The 17,558-nt window shown below is 44.7% G+C and overlaps 5 protein-coding genes across 5 annotated transcripts; 2 read left to right on the top strand and 3 right to left on the bottom strand.

Moving 5' to 3' along the window:
* Positions 1–197: 197 nt before the first annotated feature.
* LAJ45_04206 (uncharacterized protein) lies at positions 198–1,022 on the bottom strand (the record flags this gene model as incomplete). Its single annotated transcript, XM_046113786.1, has 3 exons — positions 198–350; positions 427–750; positions 921–1,022. 3 exons carry the CDS (start codon positions 1,020–1,022, stop codon positions 198–200), a joined length of 579 nt encoding a protein of 192 aa, XP_045972888.1.
* A 1,800-nt stretch (positions 1,023–2,822) lies between these two features.
* On the top strand, positions 2,823–3,569 carry LAJ45_04205 (uncharacterized protein; the record flags this gene model as incomplete). Its single annotated transcript, XM_046113785.1, has 4 exons — positions 2,823–2,908; positions 2,987–3,185; positions 3,254–3,359; positions 3,433–3,569. The coding sequence occupies 4 exons, from the start codon at positions 2,823–2,825 to the stop codon at positions 3,567–3,569; spliced, it is 528 nt and encodes a 175-aa protein (XP_045972887.1).
* Positions 3,570–5,174: 1,605 nt separating this feature from the next.
* LAJ45_04204 (uncharacterized protein) lies at positions 5,175–7,812 on the bottom strand (the record flags this gene model as incomplete). Its single annotated transcript, XM_046113784.1, has 8 exons — positions 5,175–5,496; positions 5,556–5,759; positions 5,819–6,464; positions 6,518–6,587; positions 6,662–7,040; positions 7,095–7,381; positions 7,434–7,513; positions 7,620–7,812. 8 exons carry the CDS (start codon positions 7,810–7,812, stop codon positions 5,175–5,177), a joined length of 2,181 nt encoding a protein of 726 aa, XP_045972886.1.
* Positions 7,813–9,498: 1,686 nt separating this feature from the next.
* Positions 9,499–11,361, bottom strand: LAJ45_04203 (uncharacterized protein; the record flags this gene model as incomplete). Its single annotated transcript, XM_046113783.1, has 8 exons — positions 9,499–9,654; positions 9,718–9,873; positions 9,930–10,160; positions 10,228–10,268; positions 10,335–10,437; positions 10,500–10,613; positions 10,685–11,292; positions 11,352–11,361. 8 exons carry the CDS (start codon positions 11,359–11,361, stop codon positions 9,499–9,501), a joined length of 1,419 nt encoding a protein of 472 aa, XP_045972885.1.
* A 3,697-nt stretch (positions 11,362–15,058) lies between these two features.
* LAJ45_04201 (uncharacterized protein) lies at positions 15,059–16,754 on the top strand (the record flags this gene model as incomplete). The annotated part of the gene is made up of 4 exons (XM_046113782.1): positions 15,059–15,151; positions 15,214–15,314; positions 15,370–16,231; positions 16,287–16,754. 4 exons carry the CDS (start codon positions 15,059–15,061, stop codon positions 16,752–16,754), a joined length of 1,524 nt encoding a protein of 507 aa, XP_045972884.1.
* Between the last annotated feature and the right edge of the window lie 804 nt (positions 16,755–17,558).

Raw genomic sequence — 17,558 nt, 5'->3', positions numbered from 1 at the left:
TGATACAGATCCCTCTCGGGTAGCCCACCAGATTTCCCAAGAGTGAAAAAAGAAAAGAAAGAACCCCATTTGCCCTTTTTATTTTTTTTGATGCATCGGAGGCCTGATTTTTTGATTGTTTCATTCCACACATACAAAAATGCACATGCCTCCCGAACTAAAGAAAACCTGATTCATTTTTCCCGCAAAGCCACCGTCTACCACTGCATCAAATGGGGCCTGTCACCCTTGGAGAGGGCAAAGTTGGAGGCGAGGTATGAGGAGAGCTGAGGAGTCTGCTTGATGGTCTTGATCAAGGCAGCGTCGACGGCCTTCTGGTCCTCCTTGCGGGCCTCAGGAGTGCTCTTTCCCTATTCGTAGAAAACCCCCATATCAATATCATCATTCCAGCATAATTTTCCCTGGCACCAAATTGAAAGTACGAACCTTGACCTTCTTTCCACCCTCGTAGAACTTCTCCTCGTTGGACTTCTTTGACTCCTTCTCGCGGGCAAAGTACTTCTCGTCAAACTTGTCTGTGTCAACACCGGCAAGATCGACCTTAGTTGAGGTAGCAATGACGAATCTGGCGTTGACACGGCGGAGGGGAACACCGTTGATCCTGAAGGGCCCAGTAACAAGAAGAACACCGCCCCCGAGGTTCTTGAGGTAGACAACACGCTTTCCACGGAATCGACCAGCGAGAACGATGAGGATCGCGCCGGGCTGGAGGGAGGGACGGAGGGTGGTTGGTCTGGGGGTTTTGCGGACCTGAGGAAGGTCAGTATATGATTCCTGAATTGAACCAGCTTCAAGACCAAAAAGAGCTCCAGGAAGCAATAATCAACAGAGCTTCCCCCGCTGAATATTGCCCTTCATAGCTTCTTCTTCTTCGCGCTCTTCCGTAGTCTATCCCTCGAACCTATCATCTAAAACCATACCTTCTTTGGCAGTGACTCGTCCTCGGCCGGGTACCACTTGCTCGCCTTTTGGGCGGGGACCTCCCTTGTTCCGGAACCGAAGGGCACAGACTTATTCGACATTGCGGTATTAATTGACGGGTAGTATTTTGTGTTGTCGGGAATTATCGTAGGTCGTCGTTGGGTGTTGTTGTTGCTGCGTCGTTTAGTTCACCATACAATATTTTCGGACTGGGCGAAAATGTTGAGTGTGTGTGGGCTAGGATTTAGGGCTTCTGTGACGGTTTGTGGTTGTAAGATCTAAGATAATATGGAGATAAGATAAGATAAGATCTACACATTTCCTTATATTAGGGTGCACGTGCCTTCTATAAGAGGATAAAGGCAACATTATTGATCTAGACGCAATCCTGGGGGTACGAACAACTCGGCCATCCTGCCTTGGCACCTACGACGCCATACTAACCACTCGGCCATCCTTGGCGTCTATGGCCCGGGCCTGGCGCCATAACCAACTCCTCACAAAATCGAAAAGGGCTTCCAGTAAACGGCACTCTTGGTGGCTCCTGACAATTGAAAACGGTTTTCCATATTCTTGAAAAAAATAGAGCATATTCTCAAGAATTCTCCATGCCTCCCAGTTTAACCATACCCCCAGGATTGCGTCTACTGGTTGCCAGCAGGCTGGCTAGGCCCCGAATATTTCTACTCTTCTTTTGGGACTGCTTGGAATATAATTATGGATTATAGATCATATATATTAACTTTTTCCTCAATAACTACGGGGTAACTACTCGATACTGGATGCCTCCGGCACCCCCGTCCTCCCTCCGGGATCCCCTTCGCTCTCCTAGTAAAAGGGACATCGAGATTTATATGTACCAAGGAATGACCGCCAGAGGTTACGCCGGAAAATGCTTCCGCAGGAAACGTATCACAGATATCTGCTAAACTGTAAGTAGAAACGAACAAAGGATCTACGACGAGTCATGTGTAGAAAGACAATTAGACTTTTGCCTGGTGGCGTGTCGTGTCAGGGCGTCAGGGAGCGGCTTTATTAGGGCGAATGTCAGAGTTTAAAGATTGTGTACGCCTTTGTTCAAGGGTTTTAGTACTAGGGTATGTTTAAAAGTACATGTCCTTAGCTACATGTCTTCTATTTCAGGATGCGGACAATCCTTAATATATATATTAACCTTTGCGAGCTATAGCTATCCGTGCGTCCTGGAACTTAAAACCGGCTCCTTAATGACTACACGTACATATATTATTTCCCCTAGTGTACCCATAAAGTACGTATATGTAGGTGCACTGATTAAATAGGGTGTAACGCTAACGAGTTTAACTCTTCTATCGTTCAAGATAATCGTGATCGATTTTTAAGGGTTACATTAAGTGGACCGGCCCGCCCGCCCAAAATGTACTAAGTACAAGTAGTCAACTGGTGGGCGCGGTGCCTTGTCAATGATGGATCAGATCCGCAGATTTCACATTTGGAAGTTGTCCTCTAAGAAACTCTTACCAATGGGTACGTATCACAGTAATTGTCGTTTGTTTCACATTGTTCGTAAATTTTGTGTTTCGCGTAGGGCATTGATAGTTATACAAATTATACATGGATCTTGAAAACAATTGAATAGGTCTAATCTTCCACTGGGTACTTTCCAAGTTACCATATAACTATATACACAAATATCGTTAACATCAGTACTCCATTCTATATAATCACAAGCTTCACTAGACTTAAATAGTGCTATATTCACCCCCTCGTTCTTGTTGTCATCGGTAGCCATATTTAGACCTTGCGCTTCAACACAGAATAAGAGCCAAGAAGGCCCTCGATCTCCCTGCTAATAAAAACCGATCACCCAAGAACTACACCACTGAAAGTTAATCTCAACAAACTCAAAACTCAAACTCGAAATGTTGCCTGGATGCATCATCTCCTTTTTTCTGTTCACCGCAGTTTTTGCTGCCCCACCATTCTTCACCAGGGATGAACCTAAAGCGTATGAATATCCCTTCGAATATCATATCCTTTTGATATATAATACGTGCAGTTAAACTTACGGAATCTGTTATTTTAGATATGTTGCGGGATTCTCTGGCGTCGTCGAGGGCAGTGTAAAGTTCACATCTACTGGAGGAGGTGCCGGCGTATCTATCGACTACAAACTTTTTGTACCGAACAACTTGCTTGGCCCTTTCTCATACCATATTCACGAAAATCCCGTCCCGGCGGACGGAAACTGTGCTGGAACTGGTGGGCATTTTGATCCATTCAAGGTAAGCATTATATTATATTACTATATATCATCGTGTACACCCCAGTATCACAATAGCTAACAATCTAGCCCAACTCGCCGCGCACGGGTTGCGATAGGTCAAAGTCTTGGACGTGTGAGATTGGTGATCTATCTGGGAAACTCTACCCATTCCCGCAGAGCACAACTGATTCACGTGAGTTTATCCTACATCTTCTAATCCTATAATCTTATTTATTAAAATGAAACTAATTGCGCTATAATTTTAGCATCTCTTACTGCGACTTTACGTGACCCTTGGATCTCTGTGATTCCAGGAAATGCCGCTTTCATTGGTGGTCGTTCTATCGTGGTTCATAACATCAATAAGGATCGTATTGGTTGTGCAACTCTGGTACCTTTGTAATGAATTTCTTTAGTGGATATTTCATTTTATTTGTCGAAGGTTGAGTGAGCGAGTTAACTACCAGGGTTTGCATTATGTTACCTTACTTTTCTGATTAATCATTTCTACTTTTGGTTTTATTCCAGCTAGAAAGTTTGGTTGTGTCGTGATGTAGCTAGAGACCGGTGGCTATTCGTGCGTTCAATTGCAACGGTTGGTTTTGTTTTCTGTGGTTTCCACATATTTACATGCCCATATGCGTTTTTATAGATTACCAAACATTAAATAACTAATTTAAAAGCGGCATACAAAGTAGGGAGCTGAATAAACAGCGTGCTGTGCTGTTCGGATGGTACTCAACTGACAAATTTTTCAGTTACCAAGAACTCTTTCCTCTAACCATCAACTATGTTTATCATCAGGTACTACTACTCTTTTACCGAATGTGTTCAACTACATGCGGGAAAGGGGCTGCTTAAAATTCCTTCAAAGTTTAGGACAAACCGAATTTCATGCAGGATAGTGCGGGTAAGGGTCGGTTCTGGTTTGGGGGTGCATAGGCGCAACACAGTTAACAGCCATTTAATACTTGCCTTGCCCTGTGTTTGTCGGGATCGTGTGGTGGGTTGGGTAGTCGAGGGTACCGGGTATCATGCTATACGCTCCGATCCTTATCTATGTAGTACTCTCAAGTATCTTTGGGTGCTCCCATCTAAAGAAATTACATGTATGCTTAATTTCCTCGTTGAGGACTAAGACAATTATGCAGAATTATGAGTCCAAGGAATCGATGGCTTAATAATTTAGTTTAGATATTGTGAGAAAATATGATTTTCGATCTCCACTAACGTAAGAATGTATTTCTTTCTTTCTTTCCCCGCTGGGAATTCTTTTTTTTCTTTCTTTTTTGCCCCCCATTTTTTTCTTTCTCTCCTTCCTGAACACACCTGTCATGATGCAGGATACAATATCCCACGCTAATTTAACCAACCTCTAGATGTAAATATCCCTATATGTAGTTAACAAGCCGGTATGTTTCTGTTGTTAATCATATGTGAGTTAGTGAGCGGGCGACTGCATACAACACAACAAAAGTATGCGACACAGTATATCACTCGACCCTTCCTTCCCGAAAGAAGGAGGAGAAGAAAGAAGCAAGAAATCAAGCAATTCCTTCAGGTGTTGCCAAAACTACTACATGTATATTATATATATATTGGTAATCTTGTGACATGCATATGCAATAGGAATATACTTTGCAATTGGGAGTTATCTCCTGTATTCGAATCGATGCTGGTCTACTATATTTTGCATGAAACTTACCATACAAAATATCATGACCCAAACTTCTACTGTAATAGGATATGCCATGGCAGTCGATATTCTTTTTTATTCCTTGTAAGATGATACTTGAATCCCATATATTCCATATATATCCCATCATCCAAAACAGATGCCCATGTAAGCAAGTAACGCCTAACCATAAAAGCGAAGAAGGTACCCTAAAATACATGTAGTTAAGACCAAAACCCGTGTTATAAGAACCTAAACTGTATAAATGAGCGCTTAAAAAGCCGGGGCATTCAATAATGCCAGCAGCCACAAGTGTAGAATCGTAGTGTAAAGCTACATAGAGGTGGCTCGAAGATTGACCGAGACTTGACTAGACACCTCAGGTGATTCTGATTTGAAGCGCTTCGAAGAAGATGAGGTGGTATGGTGGGAGACCGAAAATGGTGGCTTCCCCTTTGTAGGTTTATGGGACGAGACTGGAGGCTCAGGCGTTGCTTCATAAGGGATTATGTCTTCCGGTAACCCACTAACGTCGATATCCCCCTCGAAGACCTTCATCTTTACCGAAACCTCAGCTGAATCATATAACGATAGTTTCTCTAGAGACGCTAACATTCCCTCTGCAGCCCAGAGATTTTCAGAAACACCATCAATCCTGAAGATGTCGGTTTTGTTAGCCTGAGTGACCGAAATATTTTTCTGATGGGTAATTACTTTGAAGCTGCGCCTTCCTTGATTCGATTGAATCTACCATTACTTATTCCTTGTAATTTGAGCCAAGCAAATCGCAAGCCATCGCGTACAAAGCTCATAGCATGAAATCCAGTCTCTTCAAACCGATCTTTTAGTGCTGTCGATAGCCATTCTTGGTGACTCTGCTGCCGAAGTTCCATTCCCACAACAAACACCGGTACGACTCTGGAAATAATATGTTAGATTACACAATATATGAGTTTTTTATCTTAAGAAATGCTTACATAGACGCATCAGTAGAATTTGGTAAAAATGCAAATATCCTAAGGGCAGCATGACAAAGAGACCCAATATGTGGTGGGACAATAGGTATCTCTGGATACCGTATGCGGAAAAGTTGAACACGAACACCGATTGCCCAGCCAAGCACCAGTCCAACACAGATATGTGGGTATCTTCTGGGGGTAATTGAGGTAATATCCGTGTCGTTTATGTCTTCCTCTTCCCCATTTTCACCGGTTGCTGGATCATCATCAAGCGCCTTGAACCAATAGGGGACCTCCGCATACCAAGCATCTAGCTCCTGATCCAACTTGGATACTCGAGACTCAATGATATCTTGCAGGCGTGATTTCTGCTCACTGGAGGTATTTCCACCGTATTTCATCCAAAGGTCTCTTCTTCGCTTTAGTGCCCAGGCCTTGAGATATGTGAGTCTGCAGCAAATCACACAAAGCTTTGATAATGCTGCATCTGCGGCGAGAAGTATTGGCGAGTCATGGGTGATGGGTACACGCGTAAACGGGTCTACGGTCCACCAATCACTTGTCATAAAAGTCGGGTTTCCAGAAACGCTTGAGGTTGCGATATCCGCTCTTTTAAAAGCTGCATAGAGAGCTCTGCCAACTGGAGTCATATGTGCTGCTTTACCTAGTAAAAGGTGAATAGGGTACTTGGTCGTAATGATTGGAATGAAAAAGTACCTCTAGCAACTATAATGTCCCTACCTCCCAACATGTGCACTCCCATTTTTACGTTTTCTCCGTTCCATATCTTGTCGAAAGGTGTTAGCAAGTTTGAATATCTTGAAAAAATGTGAGGATATCTGCATTCTGCGGGAATATTACTTCGTAATGACTTAGAATGATACTCGTTGCCAATAACGAATCTGTGTCTTTATTCCGAAAATCAGGATCCGATACAGCTCTGAAATGTTGCTTGAGAGATTTCTGATAATGTGATGCAGCATCAACGGTTATCATTCGTAAATCCTTCTTCATTAATCCAGTTTGCAAGGCTGCTAAGGCCAAAATCCCTTCCATCAGGGCTGGAGAATCATGAGCCATAGCTGGTATATATTTCCGAAATAGGTCAATATAAGAGGGTGAAGTATCTGCTAGTCTTTTCGCCGAGAGCTTCATGTAAATCGCCAAGAGCTCTTGATTCGTAGGGTTATCTAAAGTTGGTGGTCGCGGAGGGGCTAAGGTCATGGTTGTTGGGTTCCAGCTAACTCGGAATGAGCAATTATACTAAGTAAATTAGAGAAACAATAAATCTTACCCTGACATTGGTAATGATATTTCATCCATTAATTTTGGCGAAAACCTCGTTACGAACTCTGGTAGGGAATTTATAATTGCTTGGTCCCGGGACATGGGCCCTTTACCAAATATTGGTGATGAGATCGTTGTACTTGAGCCAAAACTGATTATGCTTTCTGGGGGCGAGCTCGCTCCTTCGCTTGAATCTGAACTATCATCGCTCGTTTGATTTACGATGTACCCTCCTAGCCTCGAGGGGGTTTCTGGAGTATCACCGATCATGAGTTGAATACCCTCAGAGTTTATCTGCATGGACATTAGAAAACGAATAGTACCCGAAGCCCAGTATTTTACTCACAGAAGCCTTGCGCTTTCTATTTATCCCCATATATGCATCATTCCTTCTTAGCATCTCATTGACGAATAGTTGAATGTCCCCTGTATAAAAGCGCGGTAAGTTGAAGTGTCGCAAAGACAATTGAGTACAAAAGTATCAACCACGCCTTTCCTCCGCATTCTTGCTTTTCCTAATAGGGAATTATACCATTCCGGATTTCTGAATCCTGAAGCTGTCTGGGTACTACCCATTTATCATTTTCCCAGAGAAGGACCGCATCCTCCTCCTCCGCCTCATCCTCCCCAGCTTCTTGCCGCAGTTGTTGTTTACTTTTCTTCTCAATTTCTTTCCTCCTAGGCAACGGCACTGTAGAATTCTTTGAATTATGTAGGCTTCGCATCGTGGAATTTTTGTATTTCCTTCTATCGAAAAGTTGGCAAAGAGTTGGCAGCAAATTGCATTGTTGCCTGCTCCAGAGAAATTAAAGGGATGAGGGATAGACCAGCCTTTCAACTGTTCCAGTTTCTTAATAATACTGGGATTGCGCAGCGTGCAATACCCTCTGTGTTGGATCCGGACCCGGCTTCTACTATGAGATGCCTAAGGAGTGTGATTACAGCGACTGTCCACGAGGATCCTTTACTTATATAGCTAGGTTGAGAAAGAAGACTGACTGCGGGTAGATAGGTGAGAGTATCGGCTACACACAAGATTCCCTGCGATAATCGAAGGAGGCGCACGGTTTACCGATAAAAAAACGGTTTGGGAAATTTCTTTACTTTTTCTGTCTAATGCTCTAGTTGACCCCTGCTGATTTCGGTACCTTGCTGTTGGGTAGACAAGTATCTAGATGGAGGGGGAATAGCTGAGGGAGAATATAAGACAAAAGCTGCTCGGCTCCACAGATTTTTCTTGAGCTTAAGGCTGTATCGTAATGGAAGAATCCAAAACTGTTATGGTATTGGATTAAGGTGATGTGGGGCTTATGGATCCTGCAGGTATTTTAAGGCTGCAACGCCTTTCCTGGTGTGCTGACGCTTGGTGGCTGAGGAGGACGAATATTTGATTTCAAGAGGTCTTAAGCTGAAATTGAAGTTAGGGAGATGCACATCATGCAAGAAGAGTTTAGGTGAGTGGAGTAGAGTAAATACATGTAGTATACTAATATCGAGCCGGAAGGGGCTATGATACTCAAGATCTAGATACGCTGTAGCGAAAACGATCAATAGACGCCGGATGCGGAACACAAGGTTTGATTTCATTCCTTCTTCCACCACTGAGATGTTTAAGCTTTGGCCACATAAGAATCGTGTGTAGGAAGAAACCTTGCAGATTCAGCCTGGCAGGGCAACGGTGGCTTTCTGCACACATCGTACGTGCGTCCATATCAGCTACCAACGACCTACCATTGCTACACAGGTACCTACATGTAGAGTACTCGACTGAATTCTCTAGAGTAGAGTACGTATACATGTACATGAATCTACCGAATTGCGTACGAAGATTGAAAAGAGCCGATAGGGCAAGAGTTCGTGTCACATTAGCTAGGTAGATACAGATATCTCAATCATACGTCCAAAAATTACATACATACAGTACATTAATAGTGATCACGAAATTAGTTTGAATGCGCAGAAGAGACTACATGTACCTACATACATATAGTTTCAAGAAACCCAGCCAAATATATGACCAGCCCATCTAGTACCAGTAGTAGCAAGTCGAGTACGCTAGGCTAGGCTATGAAGAAATCTCTAAAGCCAATCAAAGCCAACTTCAGGCTCTTCTCGCCAAAGCGAATTCTAGGATCCTAAGCGTCTGAAGTAGAAAATGAACAAAAGAGGAAAAGAAGGAGAAAAAAGGTGGCTGAATTCAGCCAATGCAAGACCGTTGATGCCGCCCAATTACCCGTTTTAAATAAGATGGGTTTTGGTGATCGTGGTTGCTACAAAGCTGGCTAGCGGCTACTATGTATGTGGACCAACCACGTGGAAAACATGTGCCTGTCGTGACTCGTGAAAGAAGGAAAAAGACGTTACACACCCGCGCTTTCCGATTGCGCTGCATTTCTTCGAAAGAGGAAAGTTCAGCTTTTACGGTGCTCTCGCCGTAGGGCCCATCCCTTTATGGCCATAACACCAGTTACCCAGCACATTATAAGTGCTGCGATACCGATTATGACCGTTAGGATGAACATCGGGTCTGCAGAAACTCTGTCGAGGTAGCTGGCAGTGTCCTTATTCTGATCGATCCGGGGCGTCAGCAACAAAAAAGGGAAAGAGGAGAGGATTTCTTAACCACTTACACTAGCCATGAAAACCAGACCTCCGGCCATCAGGCAGAAGGACCCTACAATCTCTGTGGGCGGCCTGGATGGAAGGTACGATATTGGAGGTGAGAGATAAAGTAAGGCATATGTCAAAAGCCTAAAGACCGAGAACCCGGATAAAAGTGTTCCCCACTGAATTCGATTAGCTAAAGATCCATTACATCCATCTATTAAACTTGGGTCCGTACCTGTGTGTGTAAAGTGGTCGATAAAGGCAATGCCTGGTGGTGTTTGCTCATCATCACCCCCAAAATGAAGAACACCAAAGCCGGAATCGGATTATACGACATGCCATAGTTCTTGGGGACTTGATGTCCAGGAGTTGAAATAGTAGGAGAGTTTGATGGAGTTGTCACTTGTGTGACTGTTGAGTAATTGAGCAAGTCTCGAATCTTTTTGGACTCGAAAAGTATTCCCGACTTCATGGCTACAGTCAGTACTCACATTCACAAAACTCGAAGGATTTACTTCTACTCGATTACTTACCAGACCACCCCCGATAAACATGAAAGCTATCGATACATGCTCTAGATCGCCATGAGACCAAGCACCACCCGCACCGGCGAGCCGTTCAAGGAATATATTGGAACAACCATACACAAATATTGTCGTCGATTCAATCATTTCAGCCGATGGAACGTATTTTCTAGCCCAGCCTCCGCCAAATTCGCGAAGAGAAGGCTTGACATTCCATGCCTATGTTTTATTCGATGTTAGAGAAAAGGGTTTTCTTTCGGGTTTGGGGAAGGAGTCAGTACCCAACCGAGCTCACTAAATGCCCCGAGCCACCTTCCTAGGGTGATGATACCGTAGAGGAAGAAGATGCTGCCTTTGATGAAGTGTGCGAGGCCGTTGAAGACTCTGTTGCCCATCTAGATTGAGATAAATCAGTAAACCCGATAATACGCATAGGGAGCCCAATCTACAAAATCCTATTACTTACGAATATGCCGCTTCCCGTTACGATACCTAAACATATCTGCACATACCCCAGAATCACAAGGAATCTCTCTATATAATCATAGCAAAACCCGCAAACTCGCATAACACGCTCATTAAAGACAAACGGCATACGGCGAGAAAGGAATGATTCGATACGTTCTGTAGTCTTGGCGAAATAACCAACCCTTTCTACCTGTGTTGGGACTATGTAAGGCTCATCACCATCAAATTCTTGAAGCTGATTATCTCGATCACCGTAAACGGACGCTCTCGACGGATAATAATCCTCTGTTCCCTGGCCGCTATCCCCAGATGGCCTGCACTCTGGGTCATCTTCTCTAATTGGCGTGAAACCTTCCTTACTTCCCATGAGATGTCGATTCTCTGGAAGCACAGTTCTGACGATTACTCTCAAAACCCCGAGAACTGATTGAACTAATAGTATACAGATAATTGCCCATTCGAGTTTACGGTAGGAGTTGTTTGGATAAAGATCGGGGGTAGCTTTGTCATATATGAACCCGAGAAATATACTGACGCCGTGTGTTACGAGGAATAAAAGTTTTGCGGGGAGATGATATCGCGAATTTGATATCAACAATACACATGCTGGTGGGGGATTTAGCCAAAGAAATACTTATGAGTGGTTTGGGTTAGTGAGTACTTACACACTGGCATAAAAATTATCCAGCCTGCACACATCGTCAAGATGTGTGCATACATTAACCCTCTATATTTCGGGTATGAGAAGTAATAGGTCCCCTCATCATTCACAATCGTAGCTGCGTGCGCCTCATGGTTATGCTCATGTTCGTGGTTATGTTGGTGTTCATGCCCGTCTGCGTAAACCGCGGTGCTCAGGAAAAGCAGTAGAGTTAGGCATACAAGCCTACCTGTAAGCTTTTTAGGGGTAGACATTCTGGAGGAAGTTGCGATATATTGAACTCTGAAAAACAAAAGTTACAAAGAGAAGGTCGGGCGCCCCATAACTTTATTTACTTGTTACTTTTCCCTACCGGAGACGAGGGACCCATCAAATAGCACGATGCTTTGCCCTAGAAGGCATCTAAACACGAAGTGGAGCTCGATCTTTCAATTAATGACGTATCGAAAAAATACTGCATGAGTACATGATACAGACATGTACAGAGATAACTCCGCACACCGTACAGTGCCGGTAGCACGTTTCGGAATATGAACTCCGCCATGCGTGATGCCAAGGCCTTGTTAATACGGGTGACTCCACTCCGAGGTAAGCAACAGCAACCCACGGCCGCGGTCTTAATCTACTAATTCTACTACAGGGTAAAAATTTTTAAAAAAAGGAAATTTATCACGATAAAAATTGCCCATGGGATTGCAGAACCCTTGAAGATTGGTTGCACGGCATAAAGCAATTCGGAGTTCCGAAAGATCCGAATTTCCGTCTTGGGCTTCGTTTCTCCTCCTCCCATGCTGCTAGTTTAAACAACAAGGTACCAATTGGGGAGGGATATGCAGGATTGGACTTTTGAAATCCGATTTCAAATATAATCTTCGATAATCGATAGCATCATACCCACCCAGATAAGGAACCCTAAATCAACAACAGTTCGTTTAAGAAGCTAGGACCGGGGAGAAAAGATCATTAAAACCGTTTTGATATAGGCTCAGGTTCGGTGACATTCGCTACCATTCGACTGGACTATGTTTTGTAATACGCAATGCAAGTTGAAAGAGTCATATGCCCCCCATGCCTCATGACCACCTAGAGTACCTTTAACTCGGTCCTGCAGAGTATGAGTGGGGTGACGGTCGTATTCAAAGGCTGTCTATGCGTTTATTCTCTTTTCTTTAACAATAATTCTTAATATTGTCCAAAAATAATTTCATTCTTAAAAATCGCTTTCTCTCTTCTTAGTATCAATATGCTCCCATGTGAAGGTTTTACTCTCAAAAGACGAGTAGCAAAGGAACTCATTACTAAGTCCTTTCATATGACGGACTTCATAGGTGGTCGTTCGGATTCCAGCATGCTTATAGAGCTTCTCCACTAGTCCCTGCATTCGTTCTCCCGTGCAAACAATTAGGCGATTACTGGGAGTCCAGGGTTTCATCATCCATCGGACAGTGAGAGCCGCTAGTGATGGGTAACATTTGTCAGTGAAAATCATATGCAAGAACGGAGGTGATGGAGTCGATGTGATAGTGAGTGATAATGCTAGGGGTAAGAAAGATGCTTTACATTTGGTCTGACAGTCATTGCTAAGAAAAGGTGGGTCGAGGATGATGCGATCAAACTTGCCCTTCAGCGACTCGGGAAGTCGGAGGGGGTATTTGAAATCGTAGTGCACAAACTCGTCGAATAGGTCGAATCGGTCGTCGAATTCGAGGAGGTAGACCTGGATGCCCTTTGACACTTTTCCGGCATTCTAATGACGTAGCTCCCCATCAGTAACATACCCTATAGCTATGTACAGCGGTGGGGTTTGTATATATATGCACCTTCATTTCCTGTATCTTCACAAACACGCTAGGGGCCGAGACAACCCCGATCACGGTCTCATCCGTCGCGCCGTCCAGCAGTTCCTCCGCAAACTGTTGTGCTGTAGTGTGATCGTACCAGAACTGCACCGCGCCGTACGTAGGTAAGCTTCACCGCACATTCACCATCCAGAACCGTGCCATAGGTATAAAAATAGAAAGCCCCAACCTGAGAGTGCTGCCAATCCTCCTCAAAGTCATTGATGGTGACGATCTTCCTTCTCTCGACATCCTCGTCCTCCGCCTTCTTCTTCAACGCCTCAAAGCGAGTCTGGCGCTCATCCTTCTCGCTGAGGAACGCACGAAGAGCTTCCTGCGCCTCGGGTGAGAGCCTTTATTTGTGCATGTGAGGGTTAGCTTGTCTGTGATGGGGGATAGGTGTTTAGGGGAGAGAAGAGTTCAGACTGGATTTTTTCGTCGTCGTCGATTAGGGCCATTTTTTTTATGGATTTTATTTTTTTGGTTTCAGGTAGTACTGAGCCCGAGGGGTTGTCTGCAGGAGGGAAAAACCGATGTCTGGCCGTAGGGGTGAGCATAATCCTTATTTTCATGGGTTGAGGGAAGCGAACCTGGGTCCTTGGGAAGTTTTGGGTTTGTTTCGACACGTTTATGAGTACCGAATATCTTCAACTACTTTTGTTTGGTAGATGTTTCAACTTTACTTGAGAACTTGTGGGATCTTAGTAACGCGATCGGGAACTTAGGGTTAGGGCACTTCATCCGATCTTTTTTTAGAGGGCAGACGATAATAGTAAAAGGGCACCCTATCTGGATGTGCGCATTTGCGCAAAGATATCTATATAAGATGACTTTGTCCCTTGTAGGTTTGGTTTTTATCGTTGACAAGCAGATCCATCTAAAGTTTGGGAGAAACAAAATATATTTAAAACTAAGAGAATAAAAAGAATGAGAAAAAAAGAAAAGAAAAGATTAAGATTGTTGAATTATTCGGAGGGTTCTCTTGCTCCCACCCCACAGCCTCTGAAGAAGCCATAAAGAAGTGGGAGCCTTCTATCTCCGCCTTGCCTCCCTCTCATGAGCACCGAAATGCTCACAAAAGAAGAGACAAATCTTGATCTCCCAACGCTCCGTTAAGGCCCACACCATAATTATACAGCGGGTCCCTGCAGTCTCCCGAAGAGTCTGCATCGCTGGTGTCCTATGTAGTACAAAGGGGTCACATTGCCGGATATCACATTAGAGATTAATTTTGGTCCCGCAAATCTTGCTTGCGAACAATGAATTATATTGATTGATGCTATTTTGTTCCATGACATTTGGTGGTGCTCTAGATCTGAGGATCATGAATAAATATTAGTCGATGCTCTCAAGTTTAAGTAAGAACAATGGGTGCAAGGTGTGGGGAGGAAGGAAAGATCAGAGAGGCTCGCATGCTAAATTTTGTAACCATGTGTTTGTCTTAAAGACTAATCGAATTTTTTTAATGTCTCATCATCTCGGTGTTGGTGGGGTATCCGGGCAGAAGGAAAGCAGAGCATCTTAAGAGACACAAGATATCATTGGGGGGCGTTACTGACCTTTTACAAAGTGCTGTTAAAGAATTGCGACGATGATTGTTAGCCAATTGCCTGTATCTTCCTGAGTGGGGTTCATGGTTCCTTATTTGTTGAAGTTGACGTTGAGGTTGAAGTTGATTATGGAGAAAAAAACTTTCTTCTCTCTACATGTATTTAAACCACGCTTCCCCGGGTAACCTATCCTTTGTCCGTTGCTTGGCTACATAGCACCTGCTGTGTCTACAACAATTACCCTACCTACGCGTCTCACAACCTTTCCCACGCTCTACAAACACTAAGAACTGTCTCCAACAGCACACATAGATAATTACATCATGGGCATAATCGACGAACAGCGCAGTCTCTGCGAAGATCTTGAGCGCCTTGAGCAAGCATGCGCCGACCGCAGTCTCGAGGAACCGAAAACTGTATGTTGTCCTTTCCCGCCGCCGCCGTAGCCGCAGTCACTAATGTTCGGATTGAATTGCAGATCAGAGAGCGATTGTTGCGTGATCATCAGATCGCAAAATTTGTGGACCGCTTCCAGCAGCAGAGTTCTAGACTATTAGATATCCAAGCCGACGCTGACGGGTTTGTTATATCCCCCGCCGAGAGAGAGAGCATGTTAACTAATTCCGAGCAACAGTGTACGACAAAAAGAAATAGACTCCCTCTCCGCCAAAGACCCCTTCGATGAATTCTACAAACAACTCTCGCAAATCAAAGACTTCCATCGACGCTACCCCAATGAACCCGTCGAGAACCTCGAGCGCGCCTACAAGCGCCGTCCCGCCGTCGCCGACGGTGAGTTCGTCTCGGCAAGCGAAATCGACACCATGTTTACCGGTGAGGAGAGTAACGGGCGGTTCTTTGACCTGACGCGCAGCCACGAGGAGTACCTCAACCTGCCGGGAGTCAAGAAGCGCACGACGTATCTGCAATACCTTGGGCTATTTGATAAATTTGACCGCTTTGTTAGGGCACAGAAGATGAACGATCGGTACTTTTCGCATGTCAATGGGCTGGCAGAATATTTAGAGAGCTTTTTAGCAAGGACGAAGCCCCTCCAAAACCCTGAGGGGATTGTTAAAAACATCGAGGAGGAGTTTGAGAAGGCCTGGAAAGAGGATAACGTTCCTGGGTGGGGAAAGCTTGCGCCGGTTGAGGGGTCCACAGAGGTTGTCGGGCCCCAGAAGGAAGAGGCCAAAAAAGAAGAGTTCTGGTGTGCGCCTTGTGGGAAGGGCTTCGGGAACAAAAACGTTTACGACCACCATTTTGACTCGAAGAAACACAAGAAGGCAGTTGCAAGGCAACAGGAATCCGGTACCAGAGTGGAGCTAGAAGTCCGAGGTCCTGGCGGCCAGGAGAGTCTTGCGAGGTTGAAAGATAAGGCGATAGCAGAGAGAGAATGGAGGGTTAGGGCGCTTACTGAGCTGATGAAGACGGAAAGAGAGGGTACAATGACGAACGTAGAGCGAAAACAATCGCTTACTGAGAGAGAACGACGGGTACGAGCTCTTCCTTTCTCATTATCCCGTGATTATTCCTAACCATTCATCACAGATGGAGCTTGAAGCACATTACCAAGAGAACTCAGCAGATCCAAATGCTGAGGCCGGAGATGCCTCAGATGACGATGACGATGATGAGAAGATCTATAATCCTCTCAAGCTACCTCTAGCCTGGGACGGTAAACCAATTCCGTACTGGTTATATAAGTTGCACGGTTTGGGTGTCGAATTTCCTTGCGAGATTTGCGGAAACTTTGTATACATGGGCCGACGGGCGTTCGACAAGCACTTTAACGAGCACCGACACACATATGGACTGCGATGTTTGGGAATTACAAACACAACGTTGTTCCGTGAAATCACTAAAATCGATGAGGCTCAACGACTATGGGAGAAATTAGAAGGTGATAAAAAGAAGAAGAAACAAGCGAACGAAACGGTAGAGGAGATGGAGGATGGACAAGGAAATGTTATGCCTAGAAAGGTTTACGAGGATTTACAAAAGCAGGGCTTACTTTAGTCCATGGAAAGGTGGGGAGTTTATTGATGCTATTTTTTTCTTCCTGTTTTGATGCTTCCTCGGTCTAGTTTCTTTTATGCATGTATCTATAATAGAGGCCGTAATTCAAACGAGTGATCCCCGATGATCCATTCAGCGCACCACCGTGATCAACACATCCTCCATGTACCTACCAATGGTAATTCGCCGGCCTATCATGGGAGGGGGAATATAGCAAATCTGCCATTGGTCAAGAGGTGAAGCTGTGTCATTTTTATGTACTCAAGCAGCAGCGGCGGGGAATTCTTATCTCGCATGATCTCGGAGAGCGATGGCATTTTGCCGCTTGGTGCAGCGGACATCATCTTTAGTTAGCTAACCTTGTAAGTTGTTTCCCCCTCTTCTTTCTTCTCCCCTTTCCTCTCACTGAGGCCTGGGATTGCTTGGATAGGATCCATCCAACTCACATGTACGGTATGTAGGTACTCTGCCGTATCTGGATAAGTCCCCAGTGTCATGTAGGTCGGTCCAACCCGATTGGTCCGCTGCGCCCTAACCCTTACCTCCCTTCGCCTTCTTCCATCATTTCAGCCTCATGGACGCTAATAACTTGTCTGAAACACTCGAACTGCGCGCGTCCTGCACGTAACTTACTTCATCCTTCAACCTCCACACTCTCTAACACCTCCCACACAACCCCCCCCCCCTCCCTCACTCACTCCCTTTCCCTCCCCCCCCTCCTCCCTTCTTCCCCTCCCCCTCCCCTCCCCCTCCCTTCCCCTAGAAAGACCTTCTATCCTTCCATTCCAAGGTTATCTTCCCTTC

Source organism: Morchella importuna, assembly GCF_003444635.1.
Source record: "Morchella importuna strain M04M26 chromosome Unknown Morimp01GS010, whole genome shotgun sequence".
Taxonomy (NCBI): Eukaryota; Fungi; Ascomycota; class Pezizomycetes; order Pezizales; family Morchellaceae; genus Morchella; species Morchella importuna.
Note: the sequence above shows the minus strand (reverse complement) of the source record. Positions and strands in the feature narration are given on the sequence as shown.